This window comes from Protobothrops mucrosquamatus, unplaced genomic scaffold (assembly GCF_001527695.2).
Source record: "Protobothrops mucrosquamatus isolate PMUCROS unplaced genomic scaffold, P.Mucros_1.0 scaffold2528, whole genome shotgun sequence".
Lineage (NCBI taxonomy): Eukaryota > Metazoa > Chordata > Lepidosauria > Squamata > Viperidae > Protobothrops > Protobothrops mucrosquamatus.
Window position 1 is genome coordinate 135,133 of NW_015388590.1, and position 23,620 is coordinate 158,752.

At 42.9% G+C, this 23,620-nt stretch overlaps 1 protein-coding gene across 1 annotated transcript in view; it reads left to right on the plus strand.

Moving 5' to 3' along the window:
• TMEM132E (transmembrane protein 132E) overlaps positions 1–10,067 on the plus strand; it is a 101,904-nt gene extending 91,837 nt beyond the window's left edge. The window contains exons 7-9 of the mRNA XM_029285924.1: positions 3,312–3,594; positions 6,288–6,479; positions 9,033–10,067. Coding sequence (XP_029141757.1) covers positions 3,312–3,594; positions 6,288–6,479; positions 9,033–10,067 — 1,510 coding nt within the window. The remainder of the gene's footprint in view (positions 1–3,311; positions 3,595–6,287; positions 6,480–9,032) is intronic.
• Positions 10,068–23,620: the final 13,553 nt, after the last annotated feature.

Genomic DNA, 23,620 nt, shown 5'->3' on the forward strand with positions numbered 1-23,620 from the left:
AGCAACCAGTGAACGTGAATTTGGGAGTAGGAATAACATATTACATAATAATATGTAATATTAAATATTTAAATTAAATATGTAATAAGTAAAAATGGAAACTAATCAAGGAGAGAAGCAACATGGAATTAAGGAGAAGGAGAAACTTCCTAACAGTGAGAATAATTAACCAGTGGAACAGCTTGCTGTCAGAAGTTGTAGGTGCTTCATCACTGGAGGTTTTTAAGAAAAGACTGGACAGCCACCTGTCTGAAATGGTATAGGTCAGTGATGGCGAACCTTTTAGAGAGTGAGTGCCCAAACTGCAACCCAAACCCCACTTATGCATCGTCGGGTGCCGGGTGGGTGTGGCCCATTGGGTGGGCATGGCTACGGTGGTAACGGCAGACTGGGTGGGACTAAAAAGTTCAATCAATCAATTCCAACTTTGCAAGATCTTTTTTTCCCTGTGAGAAGTTGAAATTGACTGATTGATTGAACCTTTTTTTTTTTTTTGCACACGGCGGCGAAGGCCTAAAGCGAAAAGGTTTTATAAAACCCAGCTGAAGGCCTAGGACTGGGATGACGGTGCGTGTGCCCACAGAGAGGGCTCTGAGTGCCGCCTCTGGCACCCGTGCCATAGGTTCGCCACCACTGGTGTAGGGTCTCCTACTTGAGCAGGAGGTTGGACTAGAAGACCTCCAAGATCCCTTCCAGCTCTATTCTGCATTTTGCATTCCTCACCCATACTCCATTGCCTTTCTCCTGTGCATTTTCTCCCTGAACAGTTCTGAGCAGGGTTTGCCTCTGTGCCAGGAATGTCTGTAACTTCAATTAATTCCAGGCTTTGACATTGTATTGCTTTCCTAAGCAAAAATCCCAGACTGCCATCTTCAAAGATAGTGCTGCTTAAGGTCAGGGTGTGCCTCCTGCTGAGAAAATACCCTTTGAAGAATTTTCTGTGCGTCTATGTGAAGGAGAGACCATGAATGGGTGATGATCTGTGGACTGGCTCTATTATTATGAGAAGCCCAGTTCCAGAGGGAGAAATGGAAAATGTGGCTATAGATCTCAGGAGGCAGTTTTGCAATCCAGAACCTCTATTACGAAACCTCAGAAGCCGTTCTGTGATGGGCATTTCTTTTCCTTTAATGTATTCTTTGTTTTTTAAAAAATAAAAACATATTCCTCATGTGAGATAACCCATATTCAGTGCAGGGGAAAGATGATACAAATAAGTTATGACAGTGATGTAGAGTTGTATCCATGTCTTGTGCTGCAATATATATTAAGCCTTGCTTATCATTGAGCAATGCAAGGTATATTTTATTCCTTTCATACTCATTTTTTTAAATGAAAGTTTAGATTCTAAGAACATCAGTATATGTTTGGCTTCCACTTGCTGGGCCTAAAAATGTCAGGTTCTAGGTTAGAATAAGTTTTTTTTTAAAGAAAGATGGATAAAATATTTCAGGGCCTATTTCATCCTGACTGCTATCTACCATTATCTCAAGAGGTTCTTAGAAAAAAAAGAAAATGTCAACTAAAAAAAACGGTGAAATTGGAGCATCTTTTTTATAAGAAAAGGCTACATTTGCCCTTCAGCACTATTGTTTGCAGTCTCCACTCCCCCCCCCCAATTTATGCTACCAACATTTTGCATTATATTAGGAAAAAAATGCTCAATTTGAAGAATCTTCCATTTAATCCAGAAATATTCATTTAGTGCTCTTCCTATGCTTTTAATAGGGTTGTTTTCACATTTTCAAAAATCTGATTCTCTGACTCCTCAGTCATAATTCTTTATCAATGAGGGAACCCATTTTTTCTACAGGTAGTTTCTCCACTTATGGAAGCTGTCCTTGGTGAGACACCAGTGACTGTGGTTGATGAGAAGGTTACCATTGTGGAATTGAAAGCTCAGGTGGTTTCAAACCTCTCCCTTTCCCTTCATGCCAGCCCTGGGAATAGCCACACCATTGTGGCCAAGACAACAGCCCAGCAGACTCTCAATTTCTCCAAGCAGGTAATGTTGACCACTTTAAGGAAATAGTCTCACCCTGTAGTTCCCAGAAGCCCTCAAGACTCAAGGGAAACCCATATGGATTGGCTCCATTCTCACAGAGAGCCAAAGAGAAGGCCAACTGTTCTGTTCAGACTGCAGAGAGAGGCCCATGGGATGGGAGGCTGCTTCACCTGAGAACATTCTCGGTAGATAGAGAACTATTATTATTATTATTATTATTATAATTTAATTTATATACCGCCCTTCTCCCGCAGGACTCAGGGCGGTGCACAGCGTATTAAAAACAGTACAAATACAAAACATAAAAATACAAACCCCTGTAAAACCAGATTAAAAAACCGAATATTAGAAGCTGTGTTTCTATTTAAAATTATTTTTAAAAATCACCCTAAATAAANAAAAAAAAAAAAAAAAAAGGAAAAAAGTGATAAAGTACAGGTAGTCCTCGACTTACAACTGTTCGCTTAGTGACTGTTCGAAGTTACAATGGCACTGAAAAAAGGCCCCCTAAGCCACAGCCGAGCAAGACGCCTGTCCGAGGTTTTCATTATTGTGAGCATTTCTGTTGAGGATTGGCAGTGGGGGTGAGGGGTGTTTGGTTTTTATTCCCCCCCGTCTGCTGGGTGGTTACAGCAGGTTTTGGTCACTTCACATGACCCTGGGACACTGTGACCGTCATAAATATGAATCAGTTGCCAAGCATTTGAATGTAAATCACAAGACCCTGGAGATGCTGCAACAGTCCAGCTGATCGGTGCTTCTTCTGGGCTCAGCAGAAGCGCCAGGATCAGTGCTGCTTTCCAGCTGGAGCCTGGCACTGATCCTGGCGCTTCCTCTGAGCCCTGACAGCCCTGCAGCTCCAGCCATCTCTCGCTCAGGCTTGTGCGGTGCTGCCACCGGTTCAGTTCATTCCCCTCCCCCACTACCACTTTTCTAGGATGGTCGCGTACCACCTGCCAGGTGCCAATGTACCACAGGTGGTACCCGTACCACTGGTTGAAAAGCCCTGCACTAGTGTACTGCGTATCATATCCATCCATTTCTTTGGGATAGGAGTATAATCCTCAGGATTGGTTTCAGCTCCAGTTGGCAATGTCAGCTTGACAAGCTGAGGAAGCTAGGCATTCCATGTCTGTTTTTTGTTTATCTTTCTTTTCTTGGCAATTCTTATTTGGGGGGAGGAGAGGCACAGTTATCTTAAATTCATGGTTGTCTTTCTTGGAAGTCAATAAGCTGGTTCCTGACCATCTGAGAAAGCTGCCAACCAAATCCTTTTTCCGTGCTGATGTCCTTCAACTTCTCACAGGTCCATACGGGAGAGTGACGATGAGGAGGAGGAGGAGGAAGAACGGAGACAAAGCAGGGGCTGCACACTTCAGTATCAGCATTCCACCCTGCAAGTGTTCACGCAGTTCCACACCACCTCCTCGGAGGGCACAGATCAGGTGGTCACCATGTTGGGGCCTGAATGGATGGTGGAGGTCACAGACCTAGTTGGTGATTTTATGAAGGTTGACAACCCACGTGTGGCACACATGGTCAATAGCAAAACACTAGCTGGCAGGGAGCCGGGCACTACTTTGTTCAAGGTAAAAACTAATCAAATGCTGAACCAAAAAAAATAAATTCTATTAGTCTGATAGGGTGGGTGGGAGGGAGGGAGGGAGGGAGGGAGGGAGGAAGGAAGGAAGGAAGGAAGGAAGGAAGGAAGGAAGGAAGGACATCGTTGTCATTCCTCGGATGCACAAAATCCGAGTAAATGCCATCGGATTTTCATTAAATGATCCACAAGTTGTCCTCAGACTGAGCAGGCTGTCTGTTGTAATGGCAAAAGTGAAGGAAGGATAGTTTGCAGATATCCATAAATCCTTTGCTTGTTATTGTCTCTTACGTTTGGAATCAAAGAAAGTGGATATCCTGTTTTCAAAAATATCTAACCCAATCCATCCTACTTCTTTATTTTCTAGAGCAGGGGACCCCAACCTGTGGGCCACGGCAATCTAATCACCACTGGGTTGCATGAGTGGCCGGCCGGTGTGTGCACATGGCCCCACGCGTGCGAGTCTCATTGTGGGCGCTCGCGTCCCCATTCGCACAAGCCTCACTACGGGCACTTGCAGCCCCATTCGCACGAGCCTTGCTGTGGGCACTTGCAGCCCCACTTGCGTGAGCCTCGTTGCAGGTGCTTGTAGCCCCATTTGCGCAAGCCTTGTGGGTGCTTGTGGCCCCACTCGCGCAAGTGACACTGTGAATGTCATGGGTGCATGTGCATGCACGTGCACATGCACGTGCCCCTCCCACAAAATTATCCCCTCTTTCCCTGCCTCCCCCCTGCTCTGTTCTGCCAACCCAGAAAGGTTGGGGGGCTCTGTTGTAGAGCAAGAATAGCAATCCTGCATAATATTTCTGCTCAACACCTTTTATTTTTTTTAATGGAATCTTCAGTGGAGTCAGTTCAAGGAGTAAGCAACCAGTGAACGTGAATTTGGGAGTAGGAATAACATATTACATAATAATATGTAATATTAAATATTTAAATTAAATATGTAATAAGTAAAAATGGAAACTAATCAAGGAGAGAAGCAACATGGAATTAAGGAGAAGGAGAAACTTCCTAACAGTGAGAATAATTAACCAGTGGAACAGCTTGCTGTCAGAAGTTGTGGGTGCTTCATCACTGGAGATTTTTAAGAAAAGACTGGACAGCCACCTGTCTGAAATGGTATAGGTCAGTGATGGCGAACCTTTTAGAGACCGAGTGCCCAAACTGCAAACCAAAACCCACTGATGCATCGTCGGGTGCCGGGTGGGTGTGGCCCATTGGGTGGGCATGGCTACGGTGGTAACGGCAGACTGGGTGGGACTAAAAAGTTCAATCAATCAATTCCAACTTTGCAAGATCTTTTTTTTCCCCGCGAGAAGTTGAAATTGACTAATTGATTGAACCTTTTTTTTTTTTTTTGCACACGGCGGCGGAGGCCTAAAGCGAAAAGGTTTTATAAAACCCAGCTGAAGGCCTAGGACTGGGACGACGGTGCGTGTGCCCACAGAGAGGGCTCTGAGTGCCGCCTCTGGCACCCGTGCCATAGGTTCGCCACCACTGGTGTAGGGTCTCCTACTTGAGCAGGAGGTTGGACTAGAAGACCTCCAAGATCCCTTCCAGCTCTATTCTGCATTTTGCATTCCTCACCCATACTCCATTGCCTTTCTCCTGTGCATTTTCTCCCTGAACAGTTCTGAGCAGGGTTTGCCTCTGTGCCAGGAATGTCTGTAACTTCAATTAATTCCAGGCTTTGACATTGTATTGCTTTCCTAAGCAAAAATCCCAGACTGCCATCTTCAAAGATAGTGCTGCTTAAGGTCAGGGTGTGCCTCCTGCTGAGAAAATACCCTTTGAAAAATTTTCTGTGCGTCTATGTGAAGGAGAGATCATGAATGGGTGATGATCTGTGGACTGGCTCTATTATTATGAGAAGCCCAGTTCCAGAGGGAGAAATGGAAAATGTGGCTATAGATCTCAGGAGGCAGTTTTGCAATCCAGAACCTCTATTACAAAACCTCAGAAGCTGTTCTGTGACGGGCATTTCTTTTCCTTTAATGTATTCTTTGTTTTTAAAAAAATAAAAACATATTCCTCATGTGAGATAACCCATATTCAGTGCAGGGAAAAGATGATACAAATAAGTTATGACAGTGATGTAGAGTTGTATCCATGTCTTGTGCTGCAATATATATTAAGCCTTGCTTATCATTGAGCAATGCAAGGTATATTTTATTCCTTTCATACTCATTTTTTTAAATGAAAGTTTAGATTCTAAGAACATCAGTATATGTTTGGCTTCCACTTGCTGGGCCTAAAAATGTCAGGTTCTAGATTAGAATAAGTTTTTTTTTTAAAGAAAGATGGATAATATATTTCAGGGCCTATTTCATCCTGACTGCTATCTACCATTATCTCAAGAGGTTCTTAGAAAAAAAAGAAAATGTCAACTAAAAAAAACGGTGAAATTGGAGCATCTTTTTTATAAGAAAAGGCTACATTTGCCCTTCAGCACTATTGTTTGCAGTCTCTACTCCCCCCCTCCAATTTATGCTACCAACATTTTGCATTATATTAGAAAAAAAAATGCTCAATTTGAAGGATCTTCCATTTAATCCAGAAATATTCATTTAGTGCTCTTCCTATGCTTTTAATAGGGTTGTTTTCACATTTTCAAAAATCTGATTCTCTGACTCCTCAGTCATAATTCTTTATCAATGAGGGAACCCATTTTTTCTACAGGTAGTTTCTCCACTTATGGAAGCTGTCCTTGGTGAGACACCAGTGACTGTGGTTGATGAGAAGGTTACCATTGTGGAATTGAAAGCTCAGGTGGTCTCAAACCTCTCCCTTTCCCTTCATGCCAGCCCTGGGAATAGCCACACCATTGTGGCCAAGACAACAGCCCAGCAGACTCTCAATTTCTCCAAGCAGGTAATGTTGACCACTTTAAGGAAATAGTCTCACCCTGTAGTTCCCAGAAGCCCTCAAGACTCAAGGGAAACCCATATGGATTGGCTCCATTCTCACAGAGAGCCAAAGAGAAGGCCAACTGTTCTGTTCAGACTGCAGAGAGAGGCCCATGGGATGGGAGGCTGCTTCACCTGAGAACATTCTCGGTAGATAGAGAACTAGGATGCCACGGGAAAGATGGATCTTGGGCTGAACAAAGTACATCTCAAAAGATTTCCCTAACAGAAGACCTAATTTTTCTGTGTATTTATGTGGAAGGAAAACTCTAGTTTATCAGAGAGAGTCTGAATCTTTAAAAGATTCAGACAAATATATGCTTAGTGAGTTTTTTTTCTTTTTTAGTGGATTTTTTTAATCACTGAAAATTACAGCAAAATTCTTCTCACGATATATTATCACGTCACTGGGTTTGCACAGTAAGCTGAACAAAGTCAGTTAAAGATCTAGCAGTTGCATTTACACAACTTGCTAAACATCATTGCTTTTAATTGGTTAATGTTGTTGCTTAGATTCTTGTGTGAACTCAACCTGCCTATGTATAGGAGAAGGTAGCTTACTAGTGAAGGAAATTTTTACAAGATTTCTGTAGCCTCATAAATGTTTATTTGATAGTTTGATAGAGTATATTACGTATGGTCTATATATTCCAAATGATTCCAAGCAGTTTACAGAGTAAACTGTACGAAAAGAAAACATAGAGCCATGGCAAAATGTTTGATGCAACCAATTAAAATAAAATAAAATAAAAATCACAGAAGAATAATACCACGTCGATGCTCCCTCCCTAGCAAGGGTGACATAAATAGCCTTATAGGCTTCAAAAGCCCTACAAAATACAGGTAATCCTTCACTTGCAACCATTTGTTTAATGACCATTTGAAGTGACCACAGCACTGTTGTAGCACTTCTAAAGTCATGTGATCAATTTCAGGAATTAGGCAACTGCATGTATTTACAATGGTTGCAGCATCCTGTGGTCATGGGATCTCCATTTATGACCTTCCTAGCAGGCTTCCAATAAGCTAAGTCAATGGGGGAAGTCACATTCACTTAGTGACCGTGTTATTCACTTAACAACCATGACAAAAAAGGTCATAAAATCCGGCGCAACTCAATTAACTGACTTCTGGTTTCAATTCTGATTGTAAGTCAAGGACTACCTATGAAACAGATTTAACTGTCGTTCTTAATAATAGTGACGTAGGGCCAGCCTTCTGGATGTTGTCTTTTATTTTGGCATCAATTAGATATCATTTGAGGATGTTGTTAGGCAGCAGGATATCCACCAAGGCTGCATTGCCACCCCCTGCAATTAGACATTATATGATTTATTTATGTAAGCAAACACACCAATTTCCTTTCGTTAATCCAAATGTATGGTTTTTCCTATTGGGTGAATATGGAAAACTGAGAAGATTGTGATTGGGTATAAATAAATGAGACAAAAGAGAGACCGATTTGGGCAAAAGGACAGGTTAGTGTGCACTAAATGGGGACGATGGGAATTTGCATTCCAGACTATCTGGAGGGTAACTGGTTGGGGAAGGTTTAATATAGAATATAGAAACACACAGATGGATGGATGAAAACAGTGGAAATTGGGGAATTAGGACTGATAGAGAGTGGTGGTTTTGAAACTGGGGATCCCAGGTTCTGGGTGATCAAAGGACGCCTTGCTATGTCTTCCTTGATCAGTGGGTATTGGCAAAGAAGCTTTTCTGAAATTGAGCTTGACAACTATTCATGACTTTTCTGTCCTGGCATCCCAAACATATCAATTGGTCCAGGTTGCTTGAGGGACTGTCTCACTCCACTGGGATTGGCCCATCCCACTAGTGCCAGCAGAGGAAGCCTGCTGTGGGTCCCGTCAGCCCGATTATTCCGGCTGGCGGGGTCCAGGAGGAGGGCCTTCTCTGTTGTTGCTCCTGCCCTCTGGAACATCTCCCCCCCCCCCCCGCATGTGAGGTTGGCCCCAACCCTTCTATCCTTTCATAAAGGCCTAAAGACCTGGCTCTGCCAGTTGGCCTGGGCCCCTATTGGGGGAACAGTGGAGGGGGTTGATCAGATAACAACAGATCCCACCTCCCCCAATTCCGCCCCCGCCCTCCCCACATGCTCCTGATTTTAATCTTGGTTTTAATTTAAAATAGATGTATCTTTATGCCTGTGGTAACTTGGTCGGCCAATAAAATAAATAAATAAATAAATAAATAATGAATAAATAAATAAATAAATGGGAGGAAAGATATTCCAGAATGTTCTGTAGTTCCTAAGGTAGGAGAGTTCTTAAATAAAGACTTAAAAAAACCAGAAACTCATTTTCTATTGAATGGAATGATGAGGCATGCATTTTGAACTGGGTTGTCCATAACTAAAAGGTTCCACTCTCCAGAGGTTGCATCAGGTCCATGATTTAAGTCCTTTGGGGTCTCCTCCGAGACCCAAAAATACATGCTTGTGCAAAAGCTTATGGGGTGGTTCCAAACAGTTTTGTCTTTTTTTTTTCCCAAATAGGAAGCTCTGCTCAGTCTCTGGGTGTCGTACAGCGATGGCACAATTGCTCCCCTCTCTTTGTATGATCCAAAGGATTACACACTAGTGGTGACAAGCCAGGACAGGTCAGTGGTATCGGTGATGCCCGAGCGGACCTTCCCACTAGTGAGAGCTGAAGGGGAAGGGTCTGGCGAACTGATCAGAGCTGAGCTGCTGATATGCGAGAGCTGTCAGAAGACCAAACGCAAGAGCGTGCTGGCCACCACATTGGCCAATGTCCGCGTGCATTTCAGCTCTGAGGAGGAACCCACCTATGACTATGAGCCTGTCCAAACTCCTAGCCGACCTGGACGGGAGAAGAGTATGCCTCGCACCACACCACGGGTGGAAGTAGAGTGGCCTCTGGTGCCAAGTCAGGAGAGTTGGGCACCCAGCGTCATCCTTCCAACTGAGGACTTCCCAACCATTCCCACTGGCTATGTGCAAGTCCCTCGAGGACTCACAGACCTGGAAATAGGCATGTATGCCCTGCTCGGTGTCTTCTGTTTAGCCATTCTGGTGTTCCTTATTAATTGTATTGTCTTTGTACTCAAGTACCGGCACAAACGGATTCCTCCAGAAGGACAAACCAACATGGACCACTCCCACCACTGGGTCTTCTTGGGAAATGGACAACCGTTGCGGGCCCAGAATGATCTTTCTCCTCAGCCTGAGAGCCCAGGCAACCCACTGGAGAACGTGCAGACCTGCTGTCATGGTGACCACCACAGCAGCGGCTCCTCGCAAACCAGTGTGCAGAGTCAGGTTCATGGGCGAGGGGATGGCTCTTCTGGGGGCTCCACCAGGGACCAGAGTGAGGACCCGCTCAATTCTCCCACTTCCAAGCGTAAGCGCGTCAAATTTACTACATTTGCCACCATGCCCTCCGAGGAACTGGCCTATAATTCTATTCCTATAGCAGACGAGGAGGACTTGGAGTGGGTCTGTCAAGACATAGGGTTGCAGGAGCCCGAGGAGCTGCACAACTACATCCATAGGATCAAGGAGATTGCATAATGGGCCGGACCCAACACTTACAAGCCAAGGAGAGAGAGATGTAGGGGATGCTCTCTCTGGGCTTGAAAATGGCTAGATTACATTGCCCCCCTGGGCTCTCCTCTAGCTCTTCCTCTCAGTGGACAAGCCCACCTGCACGACCAGGAATGGTTTACAAGAGAACCAGACCTCTTGTAGAATGGGATGAATCTTTTCTTTTTTCTTTTGGAGGGAGAGCAATTATGAAAGGCTGCTTGTGGTACATCTGTGGGTCACTCTGTATAGTTGAAGGCGACTTGGCTGAAGCAGGCTGGGTGCCATTACTCCATTAAAGTGGGGTTGGAGACTGACTGGCGCCGTCAAGCAGGCCAAGAGAAGGAAGTGTCTGAGCCATTGTTGGAATGAGCCAGAGTGTGCAATAGGTCCTTGCACCTGATGGGTTGCTTGGGGGAATGTTACTCCTTGCCTTGCCAACATCCACTGCTGCCTTTGCTGCCCGTCTCTCTCTGAAAGGCGATGCAATCCTTTGGTCTCTCGGCTTTTTTTTTTCTTGCACAATAAATGTTGACTCTTTAAAATAAATAATATTCAGGGATTCTGCTTGGCCCAGGGGGAGCCAAATGGAACAGTCTTCTGGTTTGTGGAGAGGGAGAAACCTCAGACCAGATTGCCATCAGACCCCTCAAGGTGGCTGGGACTCACTGTTGCTACCCTGGGGAGGGGATCTGAGAAAAAGGACTGCCCTCCCTTGCTACTCTAAACACCATCTTCCCCTTCTAATACCTACATTGCTTCTTCCCTAGTTCCAGGCTCTGTTTTTTTCCAAAATTGTGTATTAAAATAGTAAGCCCACCCTCTAACTCCAAGCAGGAGAGTGGAAATTAATCTTCCTGGAAGAAGCCATCTAATTTCCAAAGAGGAATCAAGTTCCTAACCTGCCTCGTTTTTATATGTGGGAATGTTTGGTCTTGAAGATCTTCCTGGTTGGCCTCTCCATCAGTTGACAGCCATGTTAGGAATAGTTTTCCCTTCTTGTTGAGGCAATACAATTTTCCTATAGAAGGAGGGAGGTGTAGTTACTAGTCTCTCACTGTGTGCACTCCCCAAACCCTCCCCCGTTCCCTGACTCACTGTCTGAGCTTCTGTGATGTCCAGGAACATGGAAAACAAAGCTCTTCCCAAGCATACAACAAGGCATAGATTGCACGAAGGGTCATGATATAAATTAGAAAAGGGCAAGCAAGATGTGGTTAGGCATGATGATGATACCCTGACCAAGAGCCATTATATTCAGAAGGCTGAACGTACATTTTTATTAAAAAAGAGGGAGATATCAGTCCAATCTAGCTGCAGGATTCTAATTTTTCCAGAAGTTCTGTCTACTTATTCTTCTCTTTGGGAAGGAGAGTTGATACTTGCCAGTGAAAATATTGGATTTGATCCTTAGAAGGATCATGATATCCTTGACAATCAGCCTGGTGGGTAGCCTCTGAGCAAAGTTGAAGAATCTCTGACCTTGCTGTTTCTCAAGAGTCCTGGGAAACGTTCAGATATTGGAATGGGAGGGGGAAGAAAAGGTACATACAAGCAGAGATCGGCAGAACAAGTAAGTATAAAATGATTCATTGGGGGCAAAACACTCTACATTAATTTTTCATATACACAGCTGGAACCTGAACTGTGTGTTACTAACCAGGAAAATTATATTGGGGTCATAAAGGGTACATCGGTGAAGATGCTGATGTATATGAATGTTGTGGGAATGACAAACTCCAACTAGGAAAATAAAGAAGGAATTAAAGATCGTCAACATTGTAGCACGCTTATATAAATCTAGGGTACGACCACACCTGGAAATCTAGGTATGGTTCTGGTTGCCATATTTAAAAATTAACGTAATTGAGCTGGAACTACAGAAGTGGACAATCAAAGTGACTGGGAGTTGCATAAGCTTCTGATTTGTTTTGTTTTATTTTGTTATTTATATCCACCCCATCTTACCTAGAAACAACTCTATGCAGCTTACAACAGTAGAAATAAGGTAAAACATTAAAAATAAGGTCATAAATATTAACATTAAAATTAACGAGGCAAGGAAGGGAGCAAGCTACAAAAAGGCCAGAAGTAGAATGATTCAGGTGTATGCCATATACATGACATGAAGAAAATAAATGGAAAAGTCCTTGTCCCTTACTTCAAACACTATGACATGGCTCATCCAGAGATTAGAAGGAAGTTAGAATAGAAAATGGTTTTCCACATGGCACATGCTTAGCCCATGAAATACTGAATTAGAGCCACCATGCTTTAGATTAAAGGCTATCAGTCTCAAGGCTCAAGATTATCTTTTAAGTTGAGGCACCATGTCTTCAAATACCAGTTGTGGGGGCTAATGGCAGGAGATACATCTTTCTCTAAAGAGAAGCAAAATACTGGACTAAGACATACTTTGCCCGTAGAAGTTGCAATCACAATGCATCTGGAGAACATCAGTATTGCTGGCAATGCATAGCATTCTGCAGAAGATGTGTGTAAAGCTGACAAACCAAGATGTGGAGCTAGAAGGCAAGATCAGTTGAAGTTAGGAGGCAAATTCCTTCTTCAGAGCTTGTTCACCCACCCTCCTAGCCACCCGCTCAAAGAGGTGAGTATATTAATAAAAAGGATTAATAATAAATAGCACTTTGCACTAGTTGGATGTCATGAGACCCTGATGGCGCATATTATTTTGCTGTTAACCTTCAATACATCCCAAGCTCTTGGTGTTTTAATGTTTGCTTTTAACAGAACTTCAAACTATGCAATGAAAAATTAAATTGTCACGTGGCAGAAATTGCAGTACAGTCACCACACACCTGGATGCCAAATGTCTCATGCCTGATTCCCAGCATGTCCAAATAAAGGAGGAGAGACAGCAGTGGCCAATGAAACTTCAAAGAGCCTGCAGTAGCCCTAGTATCCTTCAACAGTTTCCTAGTATCCTTCAACAGTTTCCAAGTTCCAAGGACTACCTCACAAAGATCAATGCCTTATAATACCTCCTCAGTCCACCTGCCTAGTCATTAGGTTATGTGTTTCTCTTTATATCAGTGGCTGGGAATGTCAGGCTGAGTGTTACAATCCTTGTGTAGCAGCTTTGCATATGTAGTGTATTGCCACATCAGGTGTTCTCCAGATTATCTACCTAGGAAATTTAAAGTGTGAGTGCAGTCACTTCCATCCCTCGGACCAAATCAGAATTAGATCAGTTTGTTCCCAAATTGTGTAAGTATAGGCTTTGTTCACACTACATAATTCATTTGATTACTAAACCCATTTTCTGGGTTTAGAGAAGACATTGATCCACTAAAAACCAAAAGGGCTGTTAATGTTAATATTAAGCTTGTTGCAAACATGCCATAGAATAAATTCACAGCATGCAGAAAATCCTGTTTTCTTGCTTAATGGGTTTTTCCAATCCAAGGCTTTAATACAAGGTAGAGCTCCAATTTTGCCTATGATTCAGGAATAAATGCATGCTTTGGATGCTGGATACTGTGTTCAATCAATGACCTCTCTGGGATCTTTGCTTTAGAGTAGGGATCCCCAATCCTGGGTCCGTGGACTGGCACTGGGCCTCAGTATGCCAGCAACCGGGCCGTGGAAACAAGTGAAGCCCCATCCGCGGGATGCAGGCAGCATGCAAAACACACCCATTCCGCGGAAAAACCTTTATCCATGGAACTAATCCCTGGTGTCCAAAAGGTTGGGAGCCGCTGCTTTAGAGTTTGGGAAGCAACTGTTCCTAATTAACATACAAGTCTTCAACTTACAACAGTTCATCTAGTGGCTGTTGAATGTTACAATGTGACTTATGACTTAGGACTTTAAGCATCCTCCTGGTCACATGACCAAAATTTGGATGCTTGGCATCTGGTTCATATTTATGACAATTGCACTGTCTTGGGGTCATTTGATTACCTTTTGCATCCTGACAAAGTCAATGGGCAAGCCAGATTCACTTAACAAATGTGTTACTAACTTAACAATTGCAACGATTCACTTAACTATGTCAACAAAAGTTGTAAAATGAGGTAAAATTCAGTTGACAATTGTCTTGCTTAGCAACAGAAACTTTGGGCTCCATTATAAGTTGAGGACTACCTATAATTGCACACTTGTAATGAATGCACATCATCCAGGCATCTTGGGAGAATTTGGGGGCTGACATTTTGTTACAAGCTCCAACTCTCTGGCTGGGCCCACAATAGCACACTAAACAGAATTATAGGTAGTCCTCTACATAGGACCGTAATGTCTGCCCACTACAGTTGTTTGTTGTAATGGTCATAAATTTTACTAATTTATGTTTTTTGCGGTTAAGTGAATATGGTTATTAAGCAAACCAATGGGTTCGCTTTGGAGGTGGTTTTTGCTGTAAACCAGAGGTAACAGTTTTCAGCAAAATTGTTGTAATATGTAGTCACATGACCCCAGAACGTTGTCAAAACTTTGGAGTTGGGTTGTAAATCCCCCTTTTCAGGTTGGTCATAACTCAGGAACTACATGTGCTTGTTTATCAGATTTCTGGAGCCCAAGATGGTACATGTAGCAAAACCTCCTTTTTTCTGCAACCATGTTGTGAGGTAGGTTGTGCTGTGAGAACAAACGGCTCAAAGTCACCAGATGAATTTCATGGCTGAGGGTTGACTAGAAACCGGACAGCAGAACACAAGTGCTGTGCCTACATAATGTGTTATACTCAAACCATATTGTGGCTTAGTGCAGTAGTCTGCTCTACTCCACTTGCTGACACAATTCCTAGAGGAGGCTTAACTTGACTACTGAACTCCGTTTTCTGGCCTTAATAGATCAGGGGTCTTCTGGGAGTTGAAGTCCACGAGTCATAAAAGGGCCAAGTTTGAAGACCCCTGCAATAGATGAAGAAATAAAGCAAAGGGGCTGAATTCAAATAACATTCTTAGATATACCCCTCCAAAACACTCTAACTAAGATGAAAACTAACCAAGATCTACATGCTATCTGGGAAATTCTGAAAGTCCACATATCTTAAAATTGCCAAGGTTTGGAAACACTGCTCGAGTCCTTGGGCACTGTTTTCCTGGGCCATTCTGAGTTGAGAAATAAGAGAATCTAATTCCTTCAAGCCAGATTCTCCATTGGTAACTAGCAAAGGGCTTGGAGATCTGGACCAGCCTAAACAGCAGTTGCTTTAATCCAGGCACTCCTGACTATTAAACATTAGCTATCTATTCTAACCAGACATCTAGGTTTCTTTTTCAGTTTCTAAGACATTTCACATCATTGCACATACTTAATATAACTCTAGTATGTATATACTGTATGTTTGTATAAACACACACACACACACACACACACAATTTTTTACTTTCAAATGCAAAGTGGATATGATAAGGAAGTGATAAGGAAATATGGTGAAGCTGCCAGAGGAAATATGGCTGCTCTCTGCTTCTTTACTAAAAGTTTCCACTCCCCCGTCTTTCCTTGTAAGATCTATTGTCATTCCATAACCTGTTCTATTTTTTTTAACATCAGACTTAAAATCTGATGCCCAAACAGAATAACTTGAGAGTCTAACCCAGTGATGGCGAACCTTTTAGAGACCGAGTGCCCAAAAACTGGCCCCCGCCCCAGCTCCACCCCCTGCCCCGCCCCGCCTGCCCGCAGGGCCACTCACCGCCTCCAGGGCCCACCGCAGATCGCCCAGGCAGCCCAGCAGCGCTATGGCGGTCACGCCCTCTGCCCGCACCCTGCAGCATCAGCTGTGCACAATGGGGTGTGATGGCAGAGTCTTGTCTACGCTGCCTGGCTGCCATGTTCTTGGCTGCACTGCTCCTTCAGGGGGGCTGCTGGAGAGAAGGGGGTCCTGGGGGCAGGGGAGGCTGGGGCAATGGCACGTGTGCCCACAGAGAGGGCTCCGAGTGCCGTCTCTGGCACCCGTGCCATAGGTTCGCCACCACTGGTCTAACCAATGTGCATTAAAGTGGTACTATTACTTCCTCTGATTTAGAAATATTCATTTCAAATCCCAGGGATAGTTACATGCTACATTAGCTAGTGAATTGGTGAGCAAAGTCTGGGATATATTATAGCACCTAATGGGCAGCCACAAAATGTGATAAAAGGTTTTCTGTAGCCAAATGCTCACACTGTTGAAATAATTTGGAACCAGACTTAAGATGCGAAACACCCTCTCTGGCCTTTTGCTAAACATTTTACTACCCCCTCTTTGCTAGCTTTCTTCTGGAAATGCTAGCGACCAATGTGGCAAAAGTTAATTTCCATCATTTGGAAAAGGAGCATATGGTTTAAGCAGCATTGAGTGTGTGCTGTGCAATCTGGGCTGCCCCCAAATAGCCAAGAAAAAGGGAAGTTTGGCTGCACATGTGAAATTGCATTTGGCTGTCTGGATTATGTTGGGGAATCTTGTGATCTAAATCTCTTGAGGATCTTCCAATCATACTGACGTGTGTGTGAGGGGTGGGTGGGTGTAATTTCTGGAAACAAATGACATTTGCACATTGTTCGTTTGGAATTTTCTTCCAGAATCTGATTTCTAATAGGTGGTGTATTGTTATTTTTAAATTTTATTTTGAACCACAGTAGTCCTCATGTCTGAAGCAAACTGTACGAATCATTTAATGTGATTGCACACATGATCACCTTGAATCATATCCGTACTCTCATGATATAGCTGGACACAAGAGTTTTATGTGGAACTTCTGGGGCATTGTTACACTGAGGAAATTGTAGATTAATATCACCAACAAAGAAATTTGATACACCCTAATTTTTGGCTTCATTGACAATATAATCAAGAGTTGGCATGCAACAGCATTTTGTCACAGCAATATTTGGGAAAAAAAGACACAACTCCAGGTAGTCCTTGTTTAATAACCATTCATTCAAAAATATTTGAAATTATGCTGACACTGAATGAATGATACTGTACTTAACCATTCAAGGGCAATGGTCCTTGAAGTTATGGCCACTGCAGCACCACTGTGGTCATATGGACGAAATTTGAGCACTTTCAACTCATCTTACAACTTACAACCGCAAGAGTGTGCCAACTTCCTCCACCTACCTATATCCCCTCCCCCATCTCTGTCCTTTTGGGCGCCCTGGACAGTGGCATTTCTTGGGGTCAGCATTGGAGCTGAAATGGACTCCTAGGGCTTATAGCAGTCGTAGTTGGCCACCACTGCTCCCAGACCTCTGTCCCCAGGGCTGCTGCCAAGGAGTGTCATAGTGCAGGGTGACCAAAAGGGAGAGGAGATAGGTCGGTGGGGGGAGCTCAAGAGGAGGCATTCCCTCACCTTGGGGACTGGGAGGGACCAAGCTAGGGATGGCTTGGCTTAGGGTGGGTCCTTACCTAATGACCAATGGAATTTGGTTGATAATGGCAACAGGGACTGCCAGGATTGTCATTGGTAAGCAATGTGGTCATGTGACACCACAATTTATGACCGCATCACTTAGCGATGAAATTCCTGTCCCAATTACCATTGTTAACCAAGGCTGACCTGTATAGCTCACATTACTGCATTTCTGAGTGTAGAAAGCTGAAAATACTTTGAACAGAATGTCCTGAAACCTAAAGAAATCTCAATAGGTGGACAGTGTAAATCTATTCTTTTCTTACACATTGCAAAACAAAACAAAATAAAGTGATGAATGAATGGGTACAGTGTGAGTTAATAGCGTCTGGGTTTTAGCACAATAGACTGATATGTAGCCTGGCTACAATATCAGCTCTGAAAATTGCTGAATGAAGTTGGTGAGTCTCATGAGGCACCTATGACAGTAGGGCAAGTGATGCCCTGTGCATTATGACATCACTAGCCAAATATTGGAAATTGTGTACAGGTAGTCCTTGACTTATGACTACAATTGAGTCCAAAATTTCTGTTGCTAAGTGAGACAGTTGTTGAGTTTTGCTCCATTTTATGACCTTTCTTGCTACAGTTGTTAAGTGAATCACTGCAGTTGTTAAGTTAGTAACACGGTTGTAGATGAATGCAGCTTCCCTGTTGAATTTGCTTGGCAGAAGGTCATAAAAGGGCATCATATGACCCTGGGACACTGCAACCGTCATAAATATGAATCAGTTGCCAAGCATCTAAATTTTGGTTACATGACCATGAGGATGCTGAAATGGTCATAAGTGTGGAAAACAGTCATAAGTCACTTTTCAGTGCTGTTGTAACTTTGAATGGTCACTAAATGAACTATTGTATGTCAAGAACTATCTGTAATGCATAATTGTTGCACAATAGCACATATGACAACATTGAAGTTTCTACCAGATACTTGTGATGGTCTTGACACTACTTCACAGCACTGGTGACTGTTCGGTGAATATATACATGACCATATGATAACAAAAATACCTTTTTATTAAATTTAGGATTTAAAAATTAAGGAAATTAAAATGAAAAATCTGCAGGGATCAAATGAATATATATAGATTTGATATTTACAAACTTACTATAAACATGACAGTGAGAACAATTAACCAGTGGAACAACCTGCCTCCAGAAGCGGTGAATGCTCCAACACTGGAAGTTTTTAAGAAGAGACNTATTATTATTATTATTATTATTATTATTATTATTATTATTATTATTATTATTATTATTATTATTATTATTATTATTATTATTATTATTATTATTATCTGAAATACTAGATTGATTTGAGAAATCATGAGAGGGGGTAAGTCCTTTACTGAAATAATTTTTATGTTGGATATTCACATTGGAATCGGCTCTACATCTCAGGTGCTATAAGACAGGGCTTTTCAACCTTTTCACCCATTGTACCACTTTTAGGATATGGCAACATCCGAGTACCACCAGTCGCCTAGCAAGGTGTCAAAAACTTGATGACCAAAAAGGAAAAAAGTGATAAAGTACAGGTAGACCTCGACTTACAACAGTTCGCTTAGTAACTGTTCGAAGTTACAATGGCACTGAAAAAAGTGCCCCCCAAGCCACAGCCGAGCAAGACACCTGCCTGCCCACCCGGCGGCGCTCTTCCTCCTGTCTGAGGTTTCTATTGTTGTGAGCATTTCTGTTGAGGATTGGCAGCGGGGGTAGGGTGGGGGGGGTGTTTGGTTTTTATTCCCCCCCATCTGCTGGGTGGTTGCAGCAGGTTTTGGTCACTTCACATGACCCTGGGACACTGTGACCGTCATAAATATGAATCAGTTGCCAAGCATCTGATGCAAATCACAAGACCCTGGAGATGCTGCAACATTCCAGCTGATTGGTGCTTCTTCAGGGCTCAGCAGAAGCACCATCATCAATGCTGAGCTCCAGCTGGAGCCTGGCGCTGATCCTGGCGCTCCCACTGAGCCCTGACAGCCCCGAAGAAGTGCCGATCAGCTGGAAAGCGGCACTGATTCTGGTGCTTCCACTGAGCCCTGAGAGCCCTGCAGCTCCAGCCGTCTCTCGCTCAGGCTTGTGTGGTGCTGCCACAGGTTCAGCTCATTCCCCTCCCCCACTACCACTTTTCTAGGAGGGTCGCGTACCACCTGCCAGGTGCCAATGTACCACAGGTGGTACCCGTACCATTGGTTGAAAAGCCCTGCTATAAGAACAACAGAAGACATTGCAAGTCTACCCTAACTCATCCTCAGTCCCAGTTCATTCAATCTGTGAGATGCAGATTGTGGATTCTGTTGAAACTGGTGCAGGCAAAGCAATTCACAAATACAATCACCTGAAGGAAGAAAGAGTATTACACTTGGTGATCTCAAATAGGGTCATCTTGATGTTCACCCATATCATAAGTACCATAAAATTTAGGATTTTTCTGCATTGCTTTCGGTGGGCATTTCTACCACCCTGAGGGAAAGAAAATCAACTGCATCAAAATGAAGCTTCATGTTTCATCTCTCAACAAATAAATATTGATTCAATAATCACTTTGTGTACCTTACATATCAATCCTAGATTTGACTTCTCTTATTGGTTCCAACAATGGAAGACAAGTCCAATTAGGGGCATCCTTAGTGGGCTCAAAAAAGGCAAGGTGGTGTCTATCAATGCACCAATGAAACCCCTTACACCTGCCATCATATTTATTTTTTAGTCTTCTCAGGGCAGCCTGGGCCCAATCTAATTTTTCACTAAATGATAGCCCAAAAGCCATCTTGTGAATTTTGGCTTCATACCATTAGATAAATAAGACCACAGAAGCTTGTTTTTATAAACAACATTAAATAACCTTTGAATCTGGTTTGGGTGAGTTCTTGATGGGCAACAGTACCTTTTGCCTACTGAATGAAAGAGCTCTGGCAGATTAAACTAATGAAAAGCCCTTGCAATTACATTAAGGCAATCTAATTCCCTTTGTCTAGTTTTAAAGGCTTGTTATGATGTTTAAAAAGCCACATGCAAATAATGGAACATAATAAAAATGTAATTGCATTAAGAGATGCCAACAAATATGACATCTTTCCCAGCGGCTTGAATCTGTTAGGTTTCAAACTATACATAAATCATGTAAATAAAAACTGAGACTATTTATTTAAATGCATTATAGCCACCTAACCCCTATGGACTCTCAATGATGTAGAACCCCTCTCCCCAAATCTATAAAAACAGATAAAATCTAAACCACATTAAGAGGCTAGAATAAAACAATCTAAAAATGACACAAACAAACCCCACCCAAAATACAACAATATCAATAGAACAGAATATATGTAGCTCAGGGTTGAACTGTGGGGTCCTTGGTGCTCTCCAAGCTTGGTTGTTTTCTTGCAGATGTTTCATTACCAACTAGGTGACCTCAGGAAGCCCTGATGAAGTTACTTGTTAGGTAATAAAATGTCTGGAAGAAAACAACCAAGTTTGGAGAAGAACCTCATAGGCCCGTGGTGGCAAACCTATGGCACGCGTGCCACAGGTGGCACGCAGTGCCCTCTCTGTGGGCATGCACGCTGTCACCCCAGTCCTAGGCCTTCAGCTGGGTTTTATAAAACCTTTTCGCTTTAGGCCTCCACCACCGTGTGCAAAAAAAAAAAAGATTCAATCAATCAATCAATTTCTCGGGGGAAAAAAAAAGATCTCGCAAAGTTGGAATTGATTGATTGAACTTTTTAGTCCCACCCAGTCTGCCGTTATCACCACAGCCATGCCCACCCAATGGGCCATGCCCACCCAATGGGCCATGCCCACCCGGCACCCGATGATACATAAGTGGGTTTGGGGTTGCAGTTTGGGCACTCGGTCTCTAAAACGTTCGCCATCACTGTCATAGGCCATCCAGCCAATCCTCTCTTCAGCTCAGAATCTAGTGCTAAACAGCTTCTCGGCATCTTCTCAAGGGCCACTTTACACTATCTGAAGACAGTGTCTGGGGTTATCCGTCATTTTTAAGCTATTATTTGTCTTAACCAAATTTCTACATAGCACATAACATTCTAAGGCAAGCCAAAATCAAACTATAACATGGCTTACTTCATACAACATGCTAAATAACCATTTCCAAACTTTGGGGACCAAAGGCAATTTGGAATTTATAGGAACCCTAAGTAAATGACATCCACAGCGAGTATGGCTGATTACCAAACACCCAACCAGACAAACCCCAGAATGCAAGCAGTTGATTTACGTTCATGGAATGGTCTCTTCCACCTGGACAGGAACACTCTCTCTTCCTCCCCACATACCTAAAAGCACTGGACTGCAACTACCCACTTTCTCTCAATCACCATAAAAAAAATCCCTCAAGTTAATGTCAGGCTTGGAAAAAATTATATTTGGAGCTAGTGCTGCATTTTACATTATGTTAGATCTCCGTTGATGTTTAAAATGTAAATCAAAGTGATATGCTTGTTTGTGGCTTAGCATTGTGTTTGAAACCCGTGATTCTATGGTATTTTATTTCTGAAAGTGGCTAAGCAAAGCAAAGCTTAGCATAATTTCTGATCCCAGTTACTGTGTCTGTGGTGACACAAGATTCATAAACAGAATTTATGCAGATTCTTGCAACTTTGGTGACTCAAATGTTCAATTAAATTAATATCCAAGCTCAATTACCAAGATGCTAATTGTGGCTTACAACAGTTATACAATGGAGGAACAATTCCTTTTGAAAACACTTTACGTATGAAGAAAAGAAATAATGGCAATTTTGACGTAAAGAGGACTGGCTAGAAATGAACAGAGTTTTTTTTAAAAAAAGCTCCAAATGTACGAGCATTGTGGAATGTTTGAAGAAAAAAATGGTAAAAAATAGCCAGTTTAAACATGGTCTGATTCAAGCATGTGAAGATGCTGAAACCTACAGATTCAGAAGATAATACCAAATAATATATTAAATTTATATGCTAGCCCATTTCCAAATGACTCTGGATGGTTTAAAATTGTTCAAAAACAATTAAAACATTTAAAGAAAAAAAGAGCATGAAAAACATACAAACAGCATGAAAAGAGAACAAGACAAGGAATAATAATGGCAAAGAAAAACCTAGAAGGAAAGAAGGAAGGGAGGGAGGGACATAAGTCATCTTCTTCAAAGACCTGGGCAAAGAGCCAGATGTTAAAGGCCCTTCAAAACACCAGCAGAGTGGGGGCTGTTCAAATCTCAGGAGGAATCTCATCCACGATATATGAACTTTTCTAGTTCTGGCTTATACAACTGCATAAGCTGCAGATTGGTGAAATTTAAGAGTCCAACATGGACTCCTAGTTTCATTATTCAGGAAAAGCCCTGTTCCAGGAGATGCAAGTCTGGATGGGAAGGATCAGATACATGTTCAATCCTATCAAGAGTGAATGGTTGTGAAGTTTTGGGGCCCTGATCTTTGGTCTTGGAAGGGGTTGCACTTCCCAAGTAAAAGATGGTGTGCAGTCTGGAATCAACTTGGACTCACAACTCCTGCTTAAAGGATAGGTCACAGCTGTAGCCAAGAGGACCTTGGCACAGCTTCATCTGATGCACGAGTTGCACCCATTCCTGGATCAGGAGTCCCTCCAAATGGTCATTTGAGCCATGGTGGAGCAATGGTTAGAATGCAGTATTGCAGGCTAATTCTGCTGACTGCCAGGAGTTCAATTTTCACCAGCTCAAGGTTGACTCAGCCTTCCATCCTTCCGAAGTCGGTAAAATGAGGACCCAGATTGTTGGGGAAAATATGCTGACTCAGTAAACTGCTTAGAGAGGGCTGTAAAGCACTGTGAAGCGGTATATAAGTCTAAGTGCTATTGCTATTTATGTCCTAATCCCCCGTCACAGTTGGATTAATGCAATGTGCTCTATGTGAGGCTACCCTTGGAGACCCTTTAGAAGTTGCAGCTGGTTCAGAATGCAGCAGCACGGGTAGTGTTAGCATGCCTTGGTATGCTCACGTGACACCGTTGCATTGGAAGATGCACTGGTTACCAGTAGTTCTCTGGATGCAATTCAAGATGCTGGCTATCACCTAAAAGCTCTTCATGGCATAGGGCCAGGCTATTTGAGGGACCACCAATCTCCACTAGTCTCTCTCCATCTTGTAATGCTATGGGTCCCCTTGATTTACGGGAATCCAGGTGGTG